General features: G+C 39.8%; 1 protein-coding gene across 1 annotated transcript; it reads left to right on the top strand.

The window, feature by feature from the left end:
• Positions 1 to 301: 301 nt before the first annotated feature.
• On the top strand, positions 302 to 25,910 carry LOC108675623 (myotubularin-related protein 13; the record flags this gene model as incomplete). Its single annotated transcript, XM_018163653.2, is given in 27 exon segments — positions 302 to 387; positions 1,009 to 1,167; positions 1,430 to 1,585; positions 2,512 to 2,625; positions 3,427 to 3,532; positions 3,856 to 6,060; positions 6,701 to 6,837; positions 7,115 to 7,296; positions 7,658 to 7,986; positions 8,193 to 8,289; positions 8,552 to 8,704; positions 9,543 to 9,751; positions 10,099 to 10,343; positions 11,995 to 12,263; positions 15,653 to 15,821; positions 15,979 to 16,124; positions 16,379 to 16,514; positions 16,797 to 16,982; positions 17,197 to 17,416; positions 17,840 to 17,979; positions 18,291 to 18,432; positions 18,817 to 19,010; positions 19,284 to 19,574; positions 19,889 to 20,039; positions 20,405 to 20,608; positions 21,036 to 21,118; positions 21,472 to 25,910. Coding segments are annotated over 27 exon segments (6,602 nt in total), but the record flags the coding sequence as incomplete, so codon positions are not given.

Here is a 25,910-nt window from a genome sequence, read left to right as displayed (position 1 = left end):
TTAAATTCAGTGCAGTTAGAATGCACGCCATGGGCCGGTCCTTTCTTACCCCATGAAGGCTGCGATCCTGTCTTACCCCATTTGACTATACTGGTAGTACCGCAAGACTGAACACCATTGTGACTGCCATCCACATGGGTGTTGGACTTGTCTTTTTCTGACTTCCACCATCACTGTGCAACTATTGGCAGAGCTCTAAAATTTAGAGAGCATGCTCAAAGAACTGTTATAATGAAATATTTAAAAATAATTAATTATTTTTGTATTTCAAACTGGAAACCCAGAATCTAATGTTTTTCAGGAAATGGAGCTCGTGGAGGTAAAATACTGCAGCGGTTTCCTGAGAGGGACTGGCCTGATACTCCCTTCATTGAAGGCCTTGAGTTGGTGAGAAGTGTACCTATATGTTGTGTATTTTTTTGAGATGTGTATTTGATACATGTAAGATGTTGTGTATCCCATTTGTGTAAATACGTATCCCATGTTTTGTATTTTATCCACTGAATATTTTTTAATTTAGAGTGATACCTCACCTTACAGGGGGAAATATGTTGTGATTACCAGTGTTAAGAATCTTGAAATGTAAGAATCTGTGATCAAGCAGTGTAACAAGTGGTTTTCATTTTTGTCCATTGTTTGCTTGTTTAGCAAGGCATATTTTGGTGAATACTAGCCCATAGCTTGAAGAAAAAGTTTCATCCCATTTATTCACTCACATGCAGTAGGAAACAGATTTTTTACCAATATCTATGTATACCGCATTGCTCATAAATTTTAGTCAATATTATTTTATGAGATTCATGGCATCCAAAATGATTGAACAGTGACATAATCCAATATTGAACTTTATACAAAACAACTGTCATATTCATCCATACACCTATATTAACTCACTCGTGTATGCTGATTCAGAGTAGCTCACGAATTTTTTTTATCACAATATGCTGTGCAAATAATAACCAGGATTCACGGGTCTACTCGAATTTATCATTGATGTGTCTTCTTCAGTTCTGCCAGCCCCAAGGCTGGGCGTTGTCATGCAACCACCAGGACCCACAGTTCTTTGTGTGCGTCCTGACAGACTTCAATGCCTCTCGTCACTACTGCGCCATCTTCAGCTTCTATGAACCTTATGCCATCACTCAGACACATGCTCATGCTGATGAGGTGTGACCATCATGTATACTGTATAGTGTGCCTTGTAATTCCAATCTAGTAGTTTCTGTCCACAAGATAACAATCTTTAATGTTCTTGTGAATGATATCTGCTTGCATTTAAGCTTGATTTATTTTATGAGATTATTCTTAGAAAGCTTATATACTCTGTTACTTGATGCTTCATTCTGTTCATGTTAAATCAAATTATGCATGTATTTTTCTTAAGTGCCTATTGATTTTTTGTCATTATCTCTTTAAAATTTTACTTCAGGAAGAAGAAGGTGGGCTAGAGCTTTGTATCAGCAATGGAGGTGTCACCAACAGTGGAGGAAATGCTGTGGTGGTGGCTGGTGCTCACCACTCCATCATGTATGCTCCCAAGTGCCTTGTGCTTGTCTCCACACTTGACTGCTTTGCAACATTCAGGGTCAGACTTTCCTTTAACTTTTCCATTTTATGCATAAACTTGTATACCACACAGTGGTAGGTTCAGGGCGTTTGATTAAATTTTTGTCTGGTCTATTTTAATTAGTTCTTCATTGGGCACTAATCAATTTCATGCAGTAAATTATAACTCATGAATTTCTTGTATCATATCACCATGGTAAAACTCAAATTTTTTTGTAAAATTAAATATACTAATAAGTATGAAGTGAAACCATCTATCTGCAGTATACTGTGGTATTCTGGCTATAAATACATTACTTGCTGTGATGACAACAATGCAGAAGATGCATAATTTTTAGTTTTGCAGCAACTACGTATTCTTGAATACACATCTGTCAATTGTAGTTTGTGGTAAGGACTGATTTTATATGCAGTTGATTAACATAATTAGTGATTAAATTAAAATAGCATAGCAGTGCCTACTAAGTAAACCGGAATTTGGCAGGTCATTATGAGCACCAGTTTTGGTAAGAAAGGTACTACTTACATGAAAACTGAATCTAAATTTATGGTTCAAGATGCTTTATTCTTCACCTTATGATCTTAAGAGATAAAAACTTAACCTTAAGAATTTAAGGTTAAGATAGTGATAAGATACATAATTTGATGTGATGTGAATGTTTCAACTGTATATATTCTTCAGGTAATTACTGCAGGGTGCATGCTGGTCATGGAAAACCTGGAAAGTCGTATACGAGCCTGGAAAATTAAGAGTTGTATATGAGTCTGGAAAATTGCGAGTCATATACGAGTCACTCGTATATGACTCAAAATTTTCCAGACTCGTATACGGCTTTCCAGGTTTTCCATGACTGGTACACATCCTGTTGCTGTACTTGCTTTCAGTTTGTTCCTAGTTTCGGAATTAATGAAACTGAGACTTTAAAATGTTGTCTTTAACTGCAGAATTGCCTTGGTCTGGTGTACACCGTGCACAGCGAGGGCCTCAACGTCAGCTTGGAGACGCTCGTGGGCAACATGGTTGGCTATGTGCAGGTGCCTCCTCCTGGTGGACCGCAGGTGAGCTGCTGGCTTTGGCCATTAAAGGAACTTATTGGGTGGGCTTCGGCCACTAGGGCAGCTTGATGTTTAGTTTTCGGCCAATAGGAAACTAGTTTAATTTTTGGCCAATAGGAAACTAGTTTTGTTTTCAACCAATAGGAAACTAGTTTAGTCTTCGTCCACCAAGGCAGCTTTTTTTTTTGGTGTTCGGGCACTAGGGCAGCTTGGTTAGTCTTCAGCCAATGGGGCAGCTTGCTGTTGACTCTTTGGGCAAGGGCTCAACTTTTTGTCGAGCGGTTGCACAATAGAGCAGCTTGCTGTCAATTCTTCAAACTTCTTAACCCAAACACAAAGATTCCACGTCCAACAAATTTGAGAATAAATTATTGATCTCCTATCATACAAACATTTCTTCCAAAAAATATTGAAATTAATGTATGGGAAAGGTGTCATTCTACAGAGGAGCTAATCTCCACATTTTTCACTTGCCCTGATCCTGATACAGCTCAGATATCGGAGTTAAAGATACTACCTCGCAAGAAATATTAGGACGTAATAAGCCGTATAATTGTAGTGTTATGGTGATGCATAGGTATCGCGCAATGAAAGATGCATGGGTGCTAAACTTTAATCTGGGAAATGTGTCCTTCTTTGGTTTGCTGAGTTTGTAGTTTTCGTTTTGTGATTGCAATTGGTTAATCTAATACTAAGTTTTAACAATTTCAACCCTAAACTAATAGCCTAATGATAATGCATCTTTAATTGGTTCTCAAGCAAATAACGCTCAAGTGTTCAGTCTGAAACATATTGTGTTTGTAGGTGCGCTTCAGTATTGGCGCTGGCGACCGACAGGCTCTTCAACCTCCCGCATCCCCCTCTCTGCCCGTGACCCACACAACGGTCTTGGGGCTTTTTTCTCAGCTCGGTGAGACAATATCCTAGAAACCCCTTAGTGTTATTGTTATATTTATTTTCCAGTTAGTCAGCTCAACTTTTCCTTTTTCAGACTCTTACTTTAAATCAATATATGTTAAATTTTGATCGTTTATGATTTTAGTTAAGAATAATCGATTTCTGACAGTTATCTCTCTGGAATTTTTGGTGTGTCATACTTCATCAGTACATTAGATGATTGATCAATATATTATCTGCTATAGTTTTTTTAAATCAGATATATTGCAACAAAAGTTTGCCGGTCAGGCATTTAAATTCATGGAACTTAAGTGTTACTCTTCAATATTATTACAGGTATCCGCAATGTGCTGGTGCTGTTCTGTGCAGCTGTGACAGAGAACAAGCTCCTTTTCCACAGCATGTCATACACTCGCCTCACTGACTCCTGCCACGCTCTTAAAGCGCTGCTGTACCCATTCCAGTACAGCCATGTCTACATCCCCATCTTGCCGTCCCCGCTGGTCGAGGTGCTGTCCACCCCCACCCCCTTCATCATGGGGGTTCACTCATCCCTCAAGGAGGAAGTTTCGCAGCTAATGGACGTTATTGTGGTGGACTTGGATGGAGGTTCCATTCGAGTGCCTGATTCACTTGCCTTGTCGCCGCTCATTGAGCCTTACTTCAGTGAAGCTCACAATGCTCTCTCGGCAGTGCTACATCCCGACCTCCTTACAGCCGACAACGCTTTCTCCACAAGCTCCTTGCCCTTGGCCACGCCTCATGTGCTCAAAGATAAGCAACTCAGAGCCGTCTTCATGCGACTCTTTGCCAGGTTACTGCAAGGTTACCGTTCGTGCCTCACCCTCATTAGGATCCATGCGAGTCCCGTGATAACCTTCCACAAAGCAGCGTTCCTCGGACACCGAGGCTTCCAGGATTTTGAGTTTGTGTCTAAGCTCTTGGACTGCATGTTTTTCACTGAGTTTGTGAGTGAACGAGGACTTCCTTGGCGAGTGTGTGACTTGTGGGACGAGCTCTACTCCTTGACTCCCGAACAGCAGAGACTTGAACACAATGACCCCAGGCTTGTGCTGGTCCATATCAAGGAGCTCGGGCAACAGCTTTACAACAACGAGAATCCAAACCCGCAGTTTGAAGCTAAAATACCGAAGCCAACAGAAGGTTCCTTCACAAGAATCCATCAGCCCATCTTCCCAACCTTAGACGCCACAAAAATTCAAGCTATCATTGACGAAGGAACTTCAAAAGAAGTCAAAATACCCAAAATTAAAGAGCAACCACAAACCGTCCCTATGGGCTGTCATATTTCGACGTTACAAAGCCCTGGAATTGGAGGAAGCTCTGCTCAGCGCCTGAAGGTGCTGCGCGATTGCGTGACTTGCATCTTCGAGAGCAAAATCAGTGACGCCCGCAAGACTTTCCCCGCCGTGCTACGAGCTCTTAAAAGTAAAGCTGCACGCCTAGCCTTGTGCTCTGAGTTGGCTTTGCACGTGCAGCGCAACAAAGCTGTGCTAGAGCATGAACAATTTGATCTTGTGGTGCGTCTCATGAACTGTGCCTTGCAGGACACGTCTCAAATGGATGAACATGGCGTTGCTGCTGCACTCTTGCCTCTGTCATCTGCCTTCTGTCGTAAACTCTGCACTGGAGTCATGCAGTTTGCCTTCACCTGTATCCAAGATCACCCCGTGTGGTCCAATCATCAGTTTTGGGAGGCTGCCTTCTATGAAGATGTGCAGAATGATATCAAGTCGCTTTATTTGGAGAAAATTCACGACCAAAATGGCCACCATTATAATACCCTCTACACAACTGACGCAGTAAATGATGGAGTTGACTTCCAGGGACTCAAAGACAAAAGAATGTCTTACTTGCCTGCTGAGCAGATAAGAGCTCTCGACATTGCTGCCAACAGACTACGAATTTGGCCAACTCTACCAAGTGCAAAACAGAAAGAATTGAATGAACAGGAAGAATCTACTCTGTATTCTCAAGCCATCCATTTCGTGTACCGTATAGTTTACCTTCGCATTCCTCTAGAAATAAATTCATTAATTCCTCGTCGCCCTTTACCTGAAAACTCAAGTGCTAGCTTCACAAACAGTGTTGCTGAGAGTGACAGCATGGATGGCGAATCAGGCTTTGAAGAGCAGGAACAGAGCGACCGAGAAGCCAGCGTCATACGTTTTGCGTCTCGGTTTGTCGATAAAGTCTGCACTGAGGGCAAAGTTACAGACGAACACATCAAGTCCCTTCACCAAATGATTCCTGGCGTTGTAGCAATGCACATCGAGACTCTGGACATGGTTCATAAGGAGAGTCGGCGCCTACCGCCCACGCAGAAGCACAAGATTATGCTGCCTTCACTCATCCCTGGAGAGAAGATGGAACTAGAGGGACTTCGCGTGCATCTTTTGCCCGATGGCAGGGAGGACGCCGTGGGCGCCAAGAGCGGCCCTATCTTGCTGCCGGCTGAAGGCGCACTTTTCCTCACCAACTACAGGCTCATCTTCAAAGGACTTCCCTCTGATCCTTGTGGTGAGTCTTGTCTGAAAATTCCTAATTTTATGACGAGATGTCTTTTTGTTCATGAAAGTATTTTTTTCTTTATGATTTGACCGTGATTTTACCTTCATATGTGGATTTTTACAACAAAATATGTATTCATTCGAAAAATAGATCAATGTAATGTTGTAACTGTGTAACATGATGGTAAATGACTTTATTTCATAGTTATAATAATATTATTCACTTTCCATCTAATTTTTTATTTAATTTATTTTGAATAAAGTATAATGTATTCATTTTTATCAATTATGATTTCCCATTATCAATAATTATCGAGCTTTTCCAGTAGGAAAAATTAATTAAAACGCTGTTCTATTAACCGTGTTATCTTCTGATTCCGTGACATTCAAAATTTTCCAACCACCTTTTAAACGTCATTGTTGTCCTTCTTATGCCTCTAAAATGATAATGGTCTGATATTGTTAATCTATTTTCAAAAAAAAAGAAAGTTTAATAACTTGCTGCTGTCAAATATGTTGGCGCCAATGCAATTACGTTTTATTAACGATAAGATCGTCTCACGAGTTGCTAACTGAACTGATCCAATTGTTTTCAGCATTTATAAATTTCAAGCTGACAATATTTTTTTTACGAATTTAAATGTGTTCAGCCTGTGAGCAAGTGATCGTGCGAGCCCTGCCCCTGACGTCCATTACTCGGGAGAAGCGCGTGTCGGGCGGCCAGCACCACGGCCTCATGGACCAGTGGGCGTCTGATGGACTGCAGATACGATCTGCTACCTGCCAGGTGCCTTCTGATTACCAGCAAATTGATGATGACTTCTGTATTTATACCCTACATGCACAAATTCATTTTTTTTTTATAAATTCGTACTTGTATAAATTCGTTGTGGCATGCAGGTAACAATTTCATATTTGTTTAAATGTTGCTGTATCTAGCGTTCTTGAACCTTTTGTTGTTTGTAAATGTGTTTTAGTTACTTTGAACGTTACCTAAGCATTGGAATTTTAGAGTGATGCAAATTAGAAAAGTTATTAATAAAATTCTCTTTTTTCTTGGTCAGCTGCTGCGCGTTGCATTTGATGAAGAGGTGTCTCCTGAAGCCATCGAATCTTTCCGCAAGTTGTTGAGTCGATTGCGGCATCCGTCATCTGTCCTTCAGGTCTTTGCCTTTGCTGGGTACAGCCAAGTTATTTTCCCTGTCAGCAGACGCGAGAAAGACAAGCCTGGCTATGGAACTCTCAGGTCAATGAAAGCTTTTGAACTTTATAAACGTGAAATTAAATATTAGCAATTGATAAATTGCTTCAGCTTTTTCAAAATAATTTTAGAAATTTACGAAATTTTTTGAATCTTGGAAGAATATTTTCCATCCAATTGCAGAATGTTTGTAAATTTTTCGTGTAGGCCACTTCCTTATTGATTATAGTAATCATTGTGTTGCCAATTTCCTGGGATTGAACTGAATCACATATGGTTGAATATTTTGTCACGTTTGAAACACAATTTGTGAATTTGATCACATATGGTTGAATATTTTGACATGTTTAAAACACTATTTCTGGCTAATTTGATTGGAATAATTGACTTTGTAATTTTTGAGCAGGGGTTTCGCTAAGAAGACGCTGATGAAGACTGCTCGCGTGACCGGCCTCAAGTCAGGCAAGGGCCGCAAGCAAGAGAAATACGTGTTCCCAAGCGCCGCGGTGGAGCGGAGGACGTTCCTAGGCTCATCCCAGACCAGCGGCTTGACGCTGGGGATCCCTGGTGGTGGTGCTGGGGGAGTGGGAACCCCTGGTGGGGTTGGTAAAAATATCTTCCCCAGCGGCTCGTCTGTACTGCACTCGTCGGCGTCACGCGTCACCATGACACTGCCCCAGCAGCGACCCATTGACCGCAGTGCTGAAGAACTCAGGCAGCTTGAAGAGTCAAGTGGTCAGTTGTATTCCCATTTATTATGCCTTAATTTCCTAAAATATTTCTTCTCTAATTTGAGTAATAGTTGTTAATCTCACAATTTAATACACTTACCCGTATTCGATCGGGTCTATTTAATTTCTACTTACATTTTATTTGAAAATTCAAGTATAAATATTATATTACGCCAGTTCCTTGCTTGATTCTCCCCCATGATGTTGCAGGTGGCATGGAAGGCGACACTGGCAGCGTTAGAGGAAGCGCCACCGCTGAGGTTGACAACAAAACACTTGAGAAACTCACCGAGCGAAGCTACTATAGGTGACATCTGACAACCATACCGAACTTCGTTTCTGTTCTTTGTAACAAATTGGATGATCTAATTTTAATTAGCAACAAGAATTATCTGCAGCAACTGAATACATCAGAAATAAGTTAACGTTTGAACTTGTTGACTCACGAGTTGCACGTGACTGGTAATTTAATGCATTATAATTTAATTTATTGCTTTCTAATTTAATGCATTGTAATTCAATTTAATGTATTGTAGTTGTAATCGTAATTTAATGCCTTCTCTTCACAGAGATTATCAGCGAGTTGGTCTGGGAGGATCTCTCCCTATAATGGGTGTGGGCAGCTCGCAGTCTCCCCCCGCTTGTTCGGCCGCGGCGCTCGCGTCCAAGAAAACTGACTTCAGAATTACTGCCGTCAATTCTGGCTACCAGTTATGCAGGAGGTTGGTGCTCAGCGGATCTTATTCAAAATTGAAGCGATAGTAATGAGATAGGTCAGGCTCACTAACCTCAATACTACTTAAATCGACAAAACACTTATATCGTCGGCCTTTATGTTTTTATTAACAGTTACTAATTATTTTATTAAAATATTAGAATATTAAAACGAAACTTACAACAATCACACCTCTCATATATGTCGGGGCCCATTCGATAAATAAATAATATGAAAGTAATGGTCCTAGACATTTACGTATGACCGTGTGGTAAAAATTATCGCCATTAAAACAAGGATGAATAAAACTGAATAAATGAACACAAATAATAATTGAAACAACCTATCAATTTATACAAAAACCAAAATCAATACCGTGCGTTTCAGTGACGATCTATTCAATTATTTATTTTGGAATTCATTCTTGCTAAGCGTAGTTCCGACCACATATATACGGCGTCTTTTTTTTTGTCGAGCTACGAGTTTAGTGCAGTACCTTCTGAGCGGCGACTCATGTGACTGTAGTTAGATTAAGGAGATTTTGTTGTTTAATCCCGATACTTATTTAATATTGGGACCACAGCTATCCGGCCCCCTGATACTTATTTAATATTGGGACCACAGCTATCCGGCCCCCTGATACTTATTTAATATTGGGACCACAGCTATCCCTGTCTCTTATACACATCTAGATGTGTATAAGAGACAGAANTGGGACCACAGCTATCCAGCCCCCTGATACTTATTTATTATTGGGACCACAGCTATCCAGCCCCCTGATACTTTTTAATATTGCCACCACAGCTATCCAGCCCCCTGATACTTATTTAATATTGGGATCACAGCTATCCAGCCCTGGTGAGCGTGCCGGCGGTGCTCACGGATGAGTGCATCGCGCGGGTGGGTCGACTGTACCGCAGCGGACGCTTCCCTGTGGCGACCTGGCGTCACCCCAGCACCCGGGCCCTCATCCTGCGTGGCGCTGGCGTGCACAGCCGCACTGCGCTCACCAAGCTCAATAGGGGCGGCGCTGGCACCCAGCCCCTCCCTCCTGGTAACTTAATTTATATTAGACACGTTCGATTAATGACCAGAGAAGGCATTAGATTAGTACAATTAAAAAAATGAAATAGAAAATTTTAATTTAATGCATTTCTTCATTAAGTGAACTTGTACAAAAAAAAAAATAAATTATGCCAGCTAATATCATTTTAAGAGATTGATGCACGTAGATGGTTCGTGGCATCGACTTTATCATGAATTTGTTTTGTTGGTGTAAACATGATTCATTAATCATGTCAATCTTGTATCTGTAATCATGCATTCCTCTGACAATTTCTCGCAAATCATTACCGCTAATCCGAAAGTTCGAAATAAACAAATCTTTGTAACGTTTTTAAGGTATCGGTGGCGCCAACTCTGGTGTCGGAGGTACAAGCACCGACGGCTCCTCGCACAGCGTCGAGCACGAGAAGTTCCTGTCAGCGATTGTGGCCTCAACGCCTCTTGCTGCGGTGAGGCACGCCTCAGCGTGGCGCCTCGCTGACAGCTCCCTCTCCCTCAACAGCCTCGCGGCCACACACCTCTCCCCTCACATGATGTCCCTCGCAGCACACGGCGGGGCTGCTGACGCCATATACGGCAAGGTAGGAGCTCAGACTTGATGTGTTATGGCTCGCATCACTTCTCGCTGATAGCCTTATGTGCAAGTTGGTTGGTGTATTTTGACTCGTCAACGAAGAAAAACATTATTTTCTGGCTTATGCAACTACCAATTCTTGTACTTTAACTAAAAATATATGAAGTCTGTCGAACAACAATCGGACAGGACAATTCTCTTCGGTGTATTGGGTTATAAGGTCTGTAAACAATCCGCCTTCTTGTCGGGAAGATTACTATTGTAGATAATTCAGAAAGATTAACAATCCGAAACGGGGAGTCCAGCCTCATGGATTTTTATAGGAAAGCATACAACTATCGTTGATGTATGGGAGAACGACAAGGTCGTATATATTACTCAGCTATCGTTGTCAAGGGGCTCCCACGTTTTTCTTAAGCGTAAGTGGTGCGGGATAGCCAGCGGTCCGCCAACATATATTAATTATCACCGGCAGACCGCTGGTTATTCGTCAACCGCCTGATAACCGACGATCTCCTTGCAAATATTACGAGGTGAGAGGAGAATAAAATACTTAAAAAAAAACTTTAAAGAACCATGTTTTTCTTGTGGACTAAAAAGTAGAAAATAAATTATGACTCGCCCCAAAAAACGTGTGTCGGGCAGATTTATGATTAAAGCGAAAAGCACACAACACACGAATTTTGGAAATTTGATGGTGAACGTATGCCCGACCCACGTTTTTTGGGGCGAGCCATAATTTATTTTCTACTTTTTAGTCCACAAGAAAAACGTGGTTTTTTAAAAAGTTTTTTTTTTTAAGTATTTTTTTTTCTCCTTTTTAGTCCGTTGCCACACATGAAAAACGTTGTTGCGAGCCAATTTAAGGTCAGCCATCCTACATAATATTCATTTTATTTCAGTTGGCCACGCAAATGCACGAAAGAAAATTCTTTTCGAAGTTCTGTAGAAAATTGTATTCGAGGGGATACAGGAAAACAAATTTCCACTTCGAAAATTAATTTGTTTATAATAGTCATAAATCCGCCTGGAAACATGCAACAAATTATTGATTATTGTATTGTCATCGGGAGCTGAGCTTCCCTAAAAGTTTCAGAGCGCTAGCTAATGGGAAAGTTCGATTGCAAGATTTGATCATCACAGACACGAAAGCGAGCTAAGAAAAACGTGGTAATAATAATAAAAAAATAGGGAGAATTAAACCCGAATTTTACGGCGTAATCGGCAATCCAAATCTGAGACTTCAGCTCTGAAAAATTGACTTTTAGCACCGTATTTATTGCTATTTTTTACTCATTTTATTCAGTTTCATCATTTTTTCTATTCATTTTTTTTCAGTTTAATTTCTGAGTTTCGCTCCCTTACTGACTTCATTACGCTTATAATTTGTAGTTTTTATTCAAATTCTCTGGGGCTCATTTCTTAATTCCATTCCACTGTTGCATGCGTTAGGCTTTTATTTATCAATAAATCCACAAAAATCAAGTGACCTTATGATGAGTTTAGGACTTCGAAGCAGTATAAAAACTTTTCAATTTATCGTGCCTGAATCAGTTTGCGTTCGGCTTTTAATTTGCAAATGAATCCCTAAAAATCACCCGTAATTTAAGTCCAATTAAAAAATTTTCATACTGCAGCGCCAGTATTACCGTGTGCAGACGGTTGGGGCAGAGCCGTACCCCCACTACAGCGGAGGGCTGCACTCCCCCACCCGCTCCAGCTACTCCACGACCTCGGCCACAGGAGGTCTCGACACCTCCAGCTACAACGGCTCCACCGCTAACACCACCTACAACAACTCCTCGTACGGGGGCACCCCTTACGGCTCGGGGTACATTGCCAGCACCACGCCGAAAGACTACGGGACTCTCACGCCCGATATCAACAGAAGAACAAACCCTCTCACTAAAGCTATCAACTCACTCAGGTTCGTTATTGCCTGCTTTCGTCATTTCAACTTTATTAATAGACAGCATTTGCTAACATCTTTTGTCTAATCTGTTACCTATTATATGTCTAATCGTTTCTGATAAAAATATATATAGATATTTTTTTACTATATATGTCTAATTTAATCTGTTACTATATAGGTATGTCTAATCTTTTGTCTAATCTGTTAAAATTAATAGGTATTTTAATTAGTTTTTTCTTAATTAACTTCTAATTTTTTCCAAGTTTAGTTTGTTTGTGTGTGATATTCATGAAATTAAATCGCGTCAACTCCGTTGGTAACGCCACATCACATTATTACATAATCTTTTGGCATTTCTTCTATAGAACTTCTCTTTGAATTATTGTGTGACTGAAGGCTATTGCATGTTGATAGTCTGGAATATTTAGATGCGTGCTTTTAGTTTGAACATAGCAGTTAACTGCCGAAATTCGAAAACAACTACTGATAGGATATTTTTCTTTGAATCACGTTGGTTTTTCATGGTAATCCATTATTTTTCTGAAAATTTCTGAACAGCAAAGTAAATTTGTAAACTTATGTGCAGAATATTTAACTTTATTATTAAACCTGGATGGTTTGATGAAGATTTATTTTATGTATATTTACCTGCCATACAAATCCATTACTATGTAAATGTACTATCTTCATTCTTCGCTCTAAACTGGGCAATACACTGTTAGAAAAAACGGTGAAAAAACGGTCCCACTGGCATTCTAGTGGCCGGTCGCCCCGTGAAAAAAACTGTTTCGCCGTTTTTATCAGATCTTTTACGGATTTCTAGTGTTAAATTAGAATAAAAACGGCGACACGGTGTTTCTTTTCACGTGCCGACCGGCCACTGAAACGCCGGTAATACCGTTGACGGGAATTTTTCTAACAGTGTATGATCGCAATGACTGTCTCTGATCCGCGGGAAAAATGTTAAAATTGCTGTTGAATTTGTCTGCTATTATATTTCAAATATAGCGATTATCTCAAGCTTTGTAATCATAATTTCATCAGTTGACAGGCTTCTGGCCTCAAGGTTTCTCTCAGCCCACTGTTTTGTCTCGCACGTCTTTCTAACAGCATTTTAAGCATAGCGTTCTTCAATATGTCTAAAATTAGAGAGATAACATAATGTATAGGGAATAATATGTATAAATGCATGTTGCTTGTCGTTGCTGCTCCCGTCTGCATGTCTCGTCATAAGTGTTGTCTTTGTGCTAGAGTTGAGGACAATTTCTAGAATAAATAATAATAATTTGACAAGTTATTTGAAATTCATTGTATCTTTAGGTGAGTAATGTTAATAAAAAACCTCACTATGGATCTTTTGCACGTTAACCGCTGATTTTGTTACTGAAATGAAAATATGCAAGCTTTTGTTTTGTTTTGTTTGTATATGTAGAAACTGACAATGCCTGACTGGGTGCTTCTGGATGCAATACGAGTAGTTTAAATATTTCATTTGAATTAATTCACCATATTCACAAAAGTTTATTTTGTTTCATTAAATAGTTTCATATATTTTTTGGGATATTTCTTCGAGGTATAAAATATGTTTAAATCTGAAAATTCAATTAAACTTTGCATGTTGGAATTAGCGACTATTCCGCAATGGCCTGCCCCGTCACTAAACTGATAGAGGGATTGTAGTTGTACTAGGTAATGTAGGTAATGCTAGCTAACTCATGAATGATCTTGATTCGTCGTGACCTGATTCATTGTGATCTAATTCATCGTGATCTGATTCATCATAACCTTAATTCATCTCCCCATGTGTCAAGACTGATATATTGCAGCTTATCTAACTCCTAAGTCTCAATTTTTTTCTGGTCGATGAATTTATTGTAATTACTATGATCAACCTTGTGTATTATGAGGAAGTACATATATTTCTAAGGTCACCGTGTCACTTGCAATCAAAATTATCAATTTTCAACACGACATTTTCACCTTTCATTTCTTATTTATGCAAATTTCATATGGCGGGCCTGTAGAAATTATAAGTTAGAAAAAAGTTTGAAGTGATTAAGTCTTGATTATTATGCAGTTCTTGCTAATTAGGCTTTGTGTTAACTGTAAATCTTTATTATTGTACAGCTCTTTCTACTTGGGCTTTGGATGTTATATTGGGTGTTTACTATAAATCTTTGTTATTGTATAGTTCTTGGTATGTGAACTTTGGATGTTATATTGGGTGTAATCTATGTACATTATTATTGTTTTATTGATGGTTCTTTGTTTTCTTCTCTTGACTCCCGCACACTACGCACACGACGTCGCTGTCCACGTTTGTCCGGCACTTGAAGTTCTGTTTTGGTTTTGTGTGCGTTTATTTCTCTTCTAAACTGTGGCTACCTCACTTAACTATTATAACGCTGCGCAATTTTACACTTTGTTTTTAACTAATTCTTTGTTAACTCGTGCCTCTTTTCCGCATTTGATGTTGTCCCATCTGCTTTAATTCAGTTCCTCTGTTTTAATAAAGTGTCCATGTTTAACAACCTTGAGTGCTTCACTGTTTCAGTTTTCCTTACATTTTACACATGCATTTTTTCTGGTTTGTGTGCGTTTATTTGCAAACATTTGTAACTCGGTTTTATTCGAGTTTCTTAACCCGTGCCTTCTTGTGAACTCGGGCACTCACCAATTAATACTCGCATCATGTTAACCTCTTGAGATTAACTGTATTCTAATTAATAATGTTATTACACATATGATCACAAATGCTTCATATTTTTTAATGTAATATCTAAACGCATTAACAATATTATGTGTTATTAATATACGTTAAACTGGCTGCTACTTTATTCTGCTTATGCCTGACTCTAAACCTAACAATGTTCTTGTTGAGTTTGCCCTTTGGTCCGTCCACTCGTGTATGTTGATGCCGCTTAACCTGCCAAGATGATTGCGTTTTACAATTTACCGCCTGGCTTCATCCCTTCCGTTACCACACACTCATCCACATGGGCTCACCTTCTGTGGCATGCTCGTCTGTATCGTTTCTATCGCGGTGACGTGTGTGCCGCTAACTGGTCTCGACACTGCTACCTGCGCATCGGTTGCGTTGTTTATTGCAACGTTCATCCGACAAATCTACGACGTCACGACGACGCATGCGGCTGCACTTGAACTGCCAGCAGGAGTCCAGGGAGTAGCTTTGGTACCTTCTCTCGCTTCGGGTCCATTAGACGTCCGTCTGCCCCCACCACGAGTACCCGGGACAGTCTACTAGATTGGTGGGACAGTGTCAGCAGCGCCTATACTAACACGTTGCGCCCCACGTCCCCTCAAGCCGCTGTCTCTCCTGTATCTCCTTTCCTGCTGCATGATCCTGCAGGGGCGCCCTGTATATCTCTACCCACTGCTCACAGTCACGACCAAAGCGCCAGTGTTGCTGGGGGAGGTGCAGGCTCCAGGCTCTCTTCCTCCGTCCTCGTCGAGGGCTCGGCGACAGATTTGGGGGCTGATCCCAACATGGAGGTCGTGCGAGCGTTCAACACGGCTGCACTCTACATCTTCGGGGAGAAAACTCATTTGAAGGTGATTTTCTTGTACAAAGAATCTATTATATCGTTTAACGAATCGTATTCATTTAGGTTTGTGGCTGAAACACTATTCAATTGATTATTTTTTGCTTCAATCGTCCCCAAATTTTTGCGATCAAATTAAGTTTGAAAATGCCTATGTAATCTTCCAGGGTTTGAAAACGGACACCGTACACAAAACCGAATTTATTATCGTGGATTATCCAGATGTTCTTCAAGTGAAATCGGCGTTCAAGAAACTGATGAGGGCATGCATGCCTTCCACGTCCACTGCTGATCAGGAGCAGTCCTTCTTCAGGTCAGCGATATTTTTTTTTATAATTTTTCGACAATTTTGTATTGTTTCATTAAACCTGAAACTGGTGCTTTTTCAAAAGAACTTATGACTCTGTGATGCATTGACGCACTGAAACTGAATACGAAAATATTTTCCCCTTCAGTTCGGACGTTTTACTTCAGCCTTGAGTTCCATTAAATCTCAAAAATATCTTATGCTGTTTCTTCTATGAATGAAAGTGTATTTATAATGACGAAATGTGCAATGTGATGCAGGCTGGTGGAGAACAGCGAGTGGTTGTCACAGCTGTCGTGTCTGCTGCAGCGCTCAGGCGCCGTGGTTGATCTCACGGACCTCCTTGGTGCCTCAGTGATGCTGCTGCTCGAAGATGGCTGGGACTTCACGGCCCAGGTTGGTGGCTCACTGATGTCAACGCGAACCAGGCCTCGTGTATGAACTTTGTGAACTTTTTGTGTCATGATTATTGATTGAGGTGTTTTAGTTATAATTTTTTTGTAGACATAATGTGTCATGATTATTGATGGAGGTGTTTTAGTCATAATTTTTTGTAGACATAATGTGTCATGATTATTGATGGAGGTGTTTTAGTCATACTTTTTTTGTTGACATAATGTGTCATGATTATTGATGGAGGCTTTTTAGCTATTAACATAATTTTTGTCTCTATGTCAGGTCTCGAGTTTAGCTCAGATCTGCCTGGATCCTTACTACCGGACGCTGGAAGGCTTCCGTGTTCTAGTGGAGAAGGAGTGGCTCGCCTACGGACATCGTTTCCTGCATCGCAGCAACGTCCTACACAGCTCTCAGAACTCTGGCTTCGCACCGATCTTCTTGCAATTTCTTGATGCCGTGCATCAGGTTAGATCTTCATCTCAAGATCGATTACATCAAAAACCAAAATATTTTACGATTTTCAATACCTTCCATGTTGCATTTCGACGAGAGTGAGCTTTTCTCGTGGCAAACATTTCGAGAGACGCAACTTTAGCGCGCATTTAATGGGATAATTAAATTAATTCTTTCTCGTATTCAGATGGAACGCTTTTTAATGAATTGTTGTTGGTTTGATCAGATCCAGCGGCAGTTTCCTCTATCATTCGAGTTCAACGAGTACTACTTGCGGTTCCTGGCATACCACAGCGTCTCGGGCAGGTTCCGCACATTTTTGTCGGACTGCGAGTTTGAGCGCGCTCAGCTCGGCATCATGAGTGAGGAAGATAAGCGTGGCTCGCTCTCCCGCCATCACAAAGGTCTCGAAGCCACCAGCGAAGACGACATTTATCCCACTGGAGGTTGGATAATTGTTTATTCTCTGTCTTTTATTTTTCTAGCCGAGTAATGTAATAAGTAGTAGTTTTAGCATTTGCATTGGTGAATGAGCAGGATTTTTGTCACGTTGTGCAATTTCCTTTTATAAACTTTGGCAATTGTAATTAAATCGATTGGTATGGGCAAAAGCCTGTTATTAATTGTGTGTATTGGGATTAACTTTTTAGCGAATTTTTTTATTTATGGAAAAAATGCACTATTGTGCTCGCCATGTCCGTCCGTCCGTCTGTCCGTGACCTCAAGTTTTCGTCGACGAGAAAATGCGCTCTCTGTCACTCACTGCAGTGAGTACTGAGTTATATTTTTGTGTTTTTGGGATTAAGTTCAAGTTTTAAATTTACCGACTCACCTTATCAAGTTTCCTAAACCTTGTAATGTTTTCCAAGGCGGCCGTCTAAGTTCGCCAAGCAACAGCAGCGGCAGCAATTTAGGACAGTCTGTGTTCGACTACATCGATAAACTGGCGGCGCGATCGCCCGTCTTCTTCAACTTCCTGTACGCGCCTGATCGAGCCGCCGACAGTCAGGTGTGTGGTCCTCAAACTCGCCCCATTTTGCAAGCATGACATGAGAAAGACTTGGTACTGAACCATTCAATCAATCAATTAGTCTAGGACAATTAATCAGGGTTTGTGTTGGTTCAACTAAGATGGCTCGAAATTCTTCTGTCTAAAATTATCCTTGTGGGTTTTCGAAATAACTTATTGAAAGAATGTTCAAGTAAATCCCAACCATCTGCTTTTTCGATCTCTGATGTAATCTAGTTTAGCTTAACTTTTACTTTTTGTCTCCACTTGAGAATATTTCTATTTCTTTACAAATGAAAGTAACTCGGCAGGTACTGCGGCCAGTGACGGTTGTGAGTGCCCTGTGTGTGTGGGAATATCTGCTGGCCGAGGAGCTCAAGCACGGCCCGCCCTACGACCACGAAGTTCGACAACGCGACAATATGAGGGAGGAAGAAGAGGCCGCTGCTGACGGTAAAGCAGCTGTCATGCATTGTGCATGTTTGAATTGTGCAGCACGCATTTTAATCCATGTAGCTACCTAAATAATTGGATGTACGTACTATTATATTCTTTGAACGAGGAAGAAAAGCTTCTTGTATCCAAATAAGCTGTTATTGGTCTAATCAGATCTATCTGTTTGTCATAAAGTGTCAAACCAGAGACTTTTTAGCTTTTTAGGCTCTTCCTTCTTCGAGTCCTATCACTCTCTTAAGTAGACAAGTAAAGTATAATGGAAACCAAGATCATCATATACGTAGATATTAGATACATTTTTTAACTTGATACAAAATTAAAAACGAACTGTTTCTAAAAATCCCTCGTTTGCCGCTGTTTGTACACTGGAAATTTGAGCAGGTCCAAGTGGCGGGCGTAGTTCGTGTCGCCGAGTGATGAGTCGTGGCTATGATTGTCTCATGGCCTGCCAGCCTGACGTGTTCACTGCACAGCTGGACGAGCTCCGTCAGCTCGAACAAGACTTAGGTCATCTGCCCCATAAGTGGACGGCACACTGGGATAAACTAGAACTCCCTCCGCAGGACATGCTGCAGGTCTGTATGTCAACTCTTTCCCTCATGTTTTGTGTGGGAAGATAACGTGATTATACTTTTGAAGCATTTATCTAAGATTTAAAAATTTGTCGGTCTGGAATGGGCGGAAAGTTTCGCCATATAATCTTCCAATAATTAAACCTGTTGATGACTTTTTTTATTGATAATTGTAGGCCTACATTGTTCTGATTGAATTTATTTACAATTCAGAAACGAGATCTCTGATGCCTACTGGATGTAGTTGAACGAATAAACGATGTTTGTTGTCCACAGCGACAAGTATCGGTGACCACTCAGCTTGTTCGTGAGCATGGACGATCAGTGCACAAACGCAGCACTCTAGAGTTACTAGTGCGCGCCAAGACGCTCACTGCGCTCACCAGCACAGCCACCCCACCAGCCTCCTCTGCCGCGGCCTCTGTAGCGTCAGTTCACCACCACCACCACGACCCTGGTGCTGGTCACGTGGCAGGGTACACGCACCCACATCGCTTTGAGAAGTACAACTACGCGACGCCCGCCTACTGTGACCACTGTTTCTCGGTCCTCTGGGGCCCCATCAAGGTGAGTCTTTCTTGGAATTTTCCGTCTAGATTTCCTCTGCACTATTAATTGAATAAGGAGTTTAAATCGAGGTGAACAAATATGAACTTGCATATTCTTACGGTATATAGAGACATAATTACATATAATCCAATTGTGGTAATGATTATTAATTGTAATAATGGTATATATAATTATATAATTTAATTGTGATAATGATCATGAGTTACCTGACTTGCAGACAAATACTAATGGTACATCGTTTATCACTTATAGTACTATACATTAATTGCCATACTCGATTAACTCGACCATAATTTATTTTATGCTTGTAGACGGGCCTGCGATGCGTGGACTGCAGTTACAACTGCCACGAGAAATGCGTCGAGAACGTGCCTAACTCCTGCACGCGATACAAGGCAGGGCGCGACCACACCGCCGCCCCTGCACCCGCTCCTCAACTGGACACCGCCTCCATTGCTTCAGGTCCTTAATAATACTACGTTATGTAGGCCGTTATTGTGATATCTGCGCCTTTATGTTAGCAATAGCATAAGATCACCTTCATTTTTCAGGTCCGCAATAATATTTTGTCCGAGCAGTTATTGTGTTATCTGCGCGTTTATGTCAGCAATTACATAACATTACCTTCATTACTTCAGGTCCTCAAATAACATTTTGTCTTTACGAGCAGTTTTTGTGTTGTGTGCGCCTTTATATCAGCAATAGTGTAACGCAATATGTTGTTTTTTTTCAGCTCTAAAGTAACGATTCGTTCTATTACATCTACTTATGTAAGAAAAAATTATTTTTCCGTGTACGTAACACAAATGTACGTGACACGTGTGCAGGCGTTGCGTCTCAAAAGCCTTCGCAACAAACCTACGAAGACTACTCGTCTAACGTCCCCGAGAACCGCACACACGAAAGCTATCTCTGGAAACGCGGATCTCTCCTCAAGAACTGGAAGCAGCGATGGTTTGTCCTGGACAGCATGAAGCATCAACTTCGCTACTACGACTCCCATGACGATCCTCAAGCCAAAGGAACCATCGGTAGGAAATAATTCATGTTTGGGTGACATTTCATATTGCTTTGATAGAATATTTGATGCACCCTAAAACGGGGTGACTTGGACCGTTTTGATATTGAAGAAAAGAACTCCATAACTCAAAAAGTTTTTGCCTTGAGAAATTGTGTTGATGGCTCTTGAAGTACCATGAGATAACCTACAAATGCAACCAAGAGATATATTTTTTATATTTACTATGTGACTATTCGTATCACAAAAAGTAAGCGCTAAAAATGGTCCAATTCACCCCGTTTCACGGGATGAATCGATCAGTCCGTATTCTGTGTTGGCTCTCAGTATTTGTTGTAACTGCTTCCGTCTTTGTATTTCTTCGTATTTGTTATTAAATTATATGTGTTGTTTGATCACCTCCCGTTATTGTTTTATACCACGTGTAATGTTCGTTGCAGACATGTCAGAAGTCGTCGCCGTGTGTTCCGCGCTGCCGACTCAAGGGGCTCCCAAAAAAATTGACGAGAAAGCTTTCTTTGATGTAAGTTCTCTTCCTTTGTTGTGGTCAAAATCTGACGTCTACTGAATAATCAATAATAATAGCCCAATGCGATTTTTGAATTTTATTTTTATTATTTATTATAATACTATAAGTTACTGACAAGAGATTTGTCTATTGTTAGGGTCGATATTATATTCGTTGTAATTTATCATAGTTCGGATATGAATTGATAATATATTTTCTAACTAATTATTTCAAAATAATTCCTCAGTATAGCTGCAAAATTTGTGATAACTTTCCATTCATTATCATAGTAACTTTAATAATGTATTAATTATTTATTAATCCCATAACGACTGATACTTATGTTAATGACTTCAATCACTTTCCAGCTGCAGACCAAGAAGCGCGTCTATAACTTTTGCGCTAGCGACGGACCGGCGGCACAAGAATGGATTGAAAAGATCCAAGCTTGTCTACAATAAACACTGAAATAATCTGGTGATATCAACATATATGACTTGAAAGTACGAAATTTTTCATGCATTTAGCTACTGCCTCACAGTTTGAAACGAACATTTTTATGTGACTTGTTTCAGCGAACTCTATACTCAAGTGTTGTCACGTTTAGCGTTATTCTCACGTTGTTCAATCTTTATTATCTGACAGAAATATTGTTCAATTGAATATTTTTCACTCATTCCTACACTCTTCGCAAAATACAATGATGAGAATAGAGAACCTCATAATTTTACTTCTATTGGCTCATTCTTTACAGCGTGCTTTGGAATGGAAACACTGTAATAGCTTACTAATAAGTTAATATATGCATGTGCAATGAGATGGTTCGTCCTGAAATTAAAAAGATTCTTTATCAAATAGATTGAAAGAATTTGCTAAATGCTCTATTCTAAGACACGTAATTTTAGTGCTTCTTTTGAGCAGAAGGCTGCTCAAGATGAGACGACCTGTAATGGCTTGATAACGATACACATTTATTGTCATATTATAGGCGATGGAGATTCAACTGAAGCGTCGTAATATTTTTTTATTCGATTAAACTAATGTCTAGACTCATTACAATTGATGATAAATTCGTCACGCTTTCATTGTTACACTAAATATTCGTTTTTTTTGTTGTTTGTTATTTTAGGAATAAGTTTCATGTCAGAATACGAGATGTAATTCAGCTGCCATTCCTCTAGCTCTTGACTGCCTGCCACGACCAATTAGTCTGTTTTCTCAGCTTTAAATACTCGAATTTTCAGCCAGTCGAGTGTTAATGATGAATTCCGTGCATTTTTTGTCATACTAATTTATAATTCACGACTGCAATTAGTGTGATGCACGAGTAGTTAACATTTAAGTTTACGTCGCCGCCTACGTCTTGCCTAGTTTACGTTTGAATGGCACGTGGAGTTGTTTCGTTGATCAAGTTTATTTGTATGCATCCTGTACGTCACGTATTGATGTTTTTAGTGTTATCAAATAGAAATTAATTCATCACTCTCTTTCGCGCTGTCTTTTGCACAAACTCCATTCAGAACTAATTCTTTGCATCTTATGAAAAGTTACAGTCTTACAGATGTCAATTCTAGAACTCGAGAATCCGAGTTTATGTGTCCAACATCATTAGAAATGCCTTCAAGTCATTAGTATTTTTTGATTCTCATATCGTTATTTTACTGCTCACGATAAAGTCTGTGAACAACGCTGAACCGAGTTCAGCTCGCATAGAGTTTGCATTATTGAAGCGCGCTTATTCCCGTATGACAAATGTTTATTTCCGATCTCTTGTCTTTCCGATGCTGTCGCTCAATGAGCTCTGTCGCTATCTTCTTAAGCGATGCTTTACTTGTTTTATTTTATAATGTTTGTGGTTATTTTGGCATGATAAATAGATGAAGAATTAGCGATATTAGCGGAATTTGTTACGTCGATGTTATGATTAATGCTTTATTGATATTTTGATTGAGCTCTACTGTTACGAGCCGAGGCTGACTTTGTTGATGAGACTAATGCTACAATAAATGACAGATCTGAAGTAGATGTGTTAAGTTAAGCGAAGTATCATTACACGAGAATAATAATAATTAGGAATTAGAACGCTCATTTCTGAGTAATTAGCTTTTGCTGCCTTATTTTTTATTGTTTGTTGGTCGCGTCTTCCAGTCTATATTTGCTGTATCGTGAATGTTCTGTACGTAATTAAGTATTACCCACCTTTCTACTCTCAAACCCAACCTTGCTACTCTGATCACATGAAACTTATTTCCTCATGTAGCTTTGTGTTCCACGATTTATACTGCTTCAGTGTGTGTGTGTTTGTGTTTGTTCACACAATGTCGCTTGTAGTGCTTGTGTTGGTGCTTGTGCGTGCACTATTGTGCTTGTGCGTGTTGTGCTTGTGTTGGTGCATGCACTATTGTGCGTGTTGTGCTTGTGTTGGAGCACCTGCGTGGTGTCCCAAGCATTGTGTTCGCGAGAGTTTTTCAGTTATTAGTTTATCCTCATAGAGCTTGTTTTTTTAGCAAATAGCAAAATACCTAAAACAATTGTGAATAGCTGTATCTTTCGATCAATTATAGTTTAGTTTTTGAAAATAAATTCTTAATTCATTCGTCACGATTTATCGTTGAATCCACTATTAACGAAAGAATTATTTAGAAATGCGTTCAAGAGATTTTCAACTTATTATTCCGTAGAGCGGTTTCATTTTTCATTTGTTCAATCTAATATTTTCTAAGGTTTTTTTCTCATTAGTTCCTTTGAACGCATGACATCTTATTCTGTTTGTATTGTCGTGGCTAACTCATGTATACCTGCACCTCATGTTTCTTAGTCTAGTATGATATTCTTCAGGGATCTGTGTGACTGTGTGGGTTCATCTTGACTTTGCAATTTGTTTAGTGTGTGCCTGTTGTAATAAAGTGTGCTGCACGATGACGCTTCGGGAAGTATGTTTCCTTTTTGTTGTACCTCAGGATTTTCCAGTTTCTAATGACGCTTAGGATTCATGTTGGCCTTGCTACGGTATTCTTTTCTTGGTCGACCATGGGACGATGTGATCATTTCCAAGGTCCTTCCACATACATTCAGCATTGACTGGATGTCTGGGCATGATCCTTAGTGCGAATATGTTCGTATGAAGGCAGTTAATTTCCTGCTATGTTTCATCAATTTGTTGTAGAAAAAGACTAAATTACTTGTTATAAAATTTCCTTTGATTCTTCAGTAAAATCAGGACGATCCGTAGAATTTCATGAATTCAACGAACAGAGTCTATAATTAATATCATCAAATAATTCTCTCTTATGTTTCTATGTTACAAGTTTCCGCTAAAAATTTATCCTGCAAGATAGTGCAGTAGTCACTACTTGACTTATGTTTGTTAGCTTTTTCAGGCGTTACATCTACATTGGCCTTGTAACAACATCGTTATATTTTTGTATATTTCAAATTAACTTGCGTCTGAGAATCATTTTGTTGCAAGTATCGTTATCATTCTCATTGTTTTCCCTCGCAAGCTTCTTGATCCTTCCTGACAAATGCTCTCTATTTGTGCTTGGCTATTACCGTAGACCAGGCCTTAGCTTAAGTTAAAGATCGCGCTGTTAGAGCTATTTGTATATTATTTATAGTTTATTACTTTAACAACAGTTTGCCTGGAAACTGAACTCACCAAAGCGATCATTTCTGTTGCTTATTAACAGTTTTGTATATCTACTATCATTGATTCTAAAATTTTTTCCACTGCTTTCAGCCTAATGTTGCAATTCGATGATAAAATATTGATGTTAGCATAATTATTTTATTCTTCATGCTCTAAGTTCCGGTGTAATACGATGCCCATGTCTATCCAATGATGTTAATAAATATAGCAGTTTAGACCATTCAGACTCGCTCTAGTGGACGTATGTCCTCTGAATTTGCCTTACAGTTTCATCAATGCAGAACTAATCAAAGGAATAATCAAACGATGCAGCATCTTGTCCTTATTAATAAGGTCTTGCTTCATTCTGTAGATTAGCTCACTGGAAAAAATTATCCTAAATTTGGATTTTGTGCATCTAAATTTTGTGCGGCATTCTAATCATTTCATAATGATGCCCATTCTAGTGTATTACCTATTTACGTTTTTAGGAATAGGGAGTTTATTTCCTTCTTGAATTTTCCAACGACTGCCTCGGTTGTTCCCGAAACTAATATTCTGTATTTGCTGTTGCGTATTCCGCTCGTGGGCTTCGTCGTGCAATCAGTGGCTGCAATAATGAAATCAAAATAACTCATTTTAGCCACGCTTGCCGACTTCAGAAGTCTAAAGCACAAGTTACCCGATATTAACAGCAGGTACTTTCCTATGTATTTCTTTCCGCTAACTTAATCGTACGAGTTATGAATTTTTCTTAGGATTAATTTTAATCAGAGGAATTTAGTCAGTATTTCTATTGATTTTATTTTTCCCGGAGCTTTGTTTATTGTTTTCGTCCTGCTTTTTTTCTCCGTACCCTTACTCATCCACGGCCCTGTTCTTATCCCGTTTTTTTACTAATGTTTTAGTAATCGTAGTTTAATGTCGTTGAACGACCGTTTTACGCATCCCAGTTACTTGTGTTACAACTTCTTGGGCTCGTGCTGTTGCGTGCCACGAAGTTGGTAGCCGTGCTCTCCGCGGCTAATATTATTCCATATTCATACATTACATAAATGTATATGTTCTTCTTTTTGCACTTTCTTATGCCGCGCGCTCGCTGGAGAGTCGCGTACTTTTTCATTTTATCCTCATGACTGGAAATTCATTTCTTCGTCATAATGAAATCTGGATTTGATT

Source organism: Hyalella azteca, unplaced genomic scaffold, assembly GCF_000764305.2.
Source record: "Hyalella azteca isolate HAZT.00-mixed unplaced genomic scaffold, Hazt_2.0.2 contig16892, whole genome shotgun sequence".
NCBI classification, from domain to species: Eukaryota; Metazoa; Arthropoda; class Malacostraca; order Amphipoda; family Hyalellidae; genus Hyalella; species Hyalella azteca.
The sequence above is the reverse complement of the archived record's forward strand: the minus strand, read 5'-3'. Positions and strand labels throughout refer to the sequence as shown.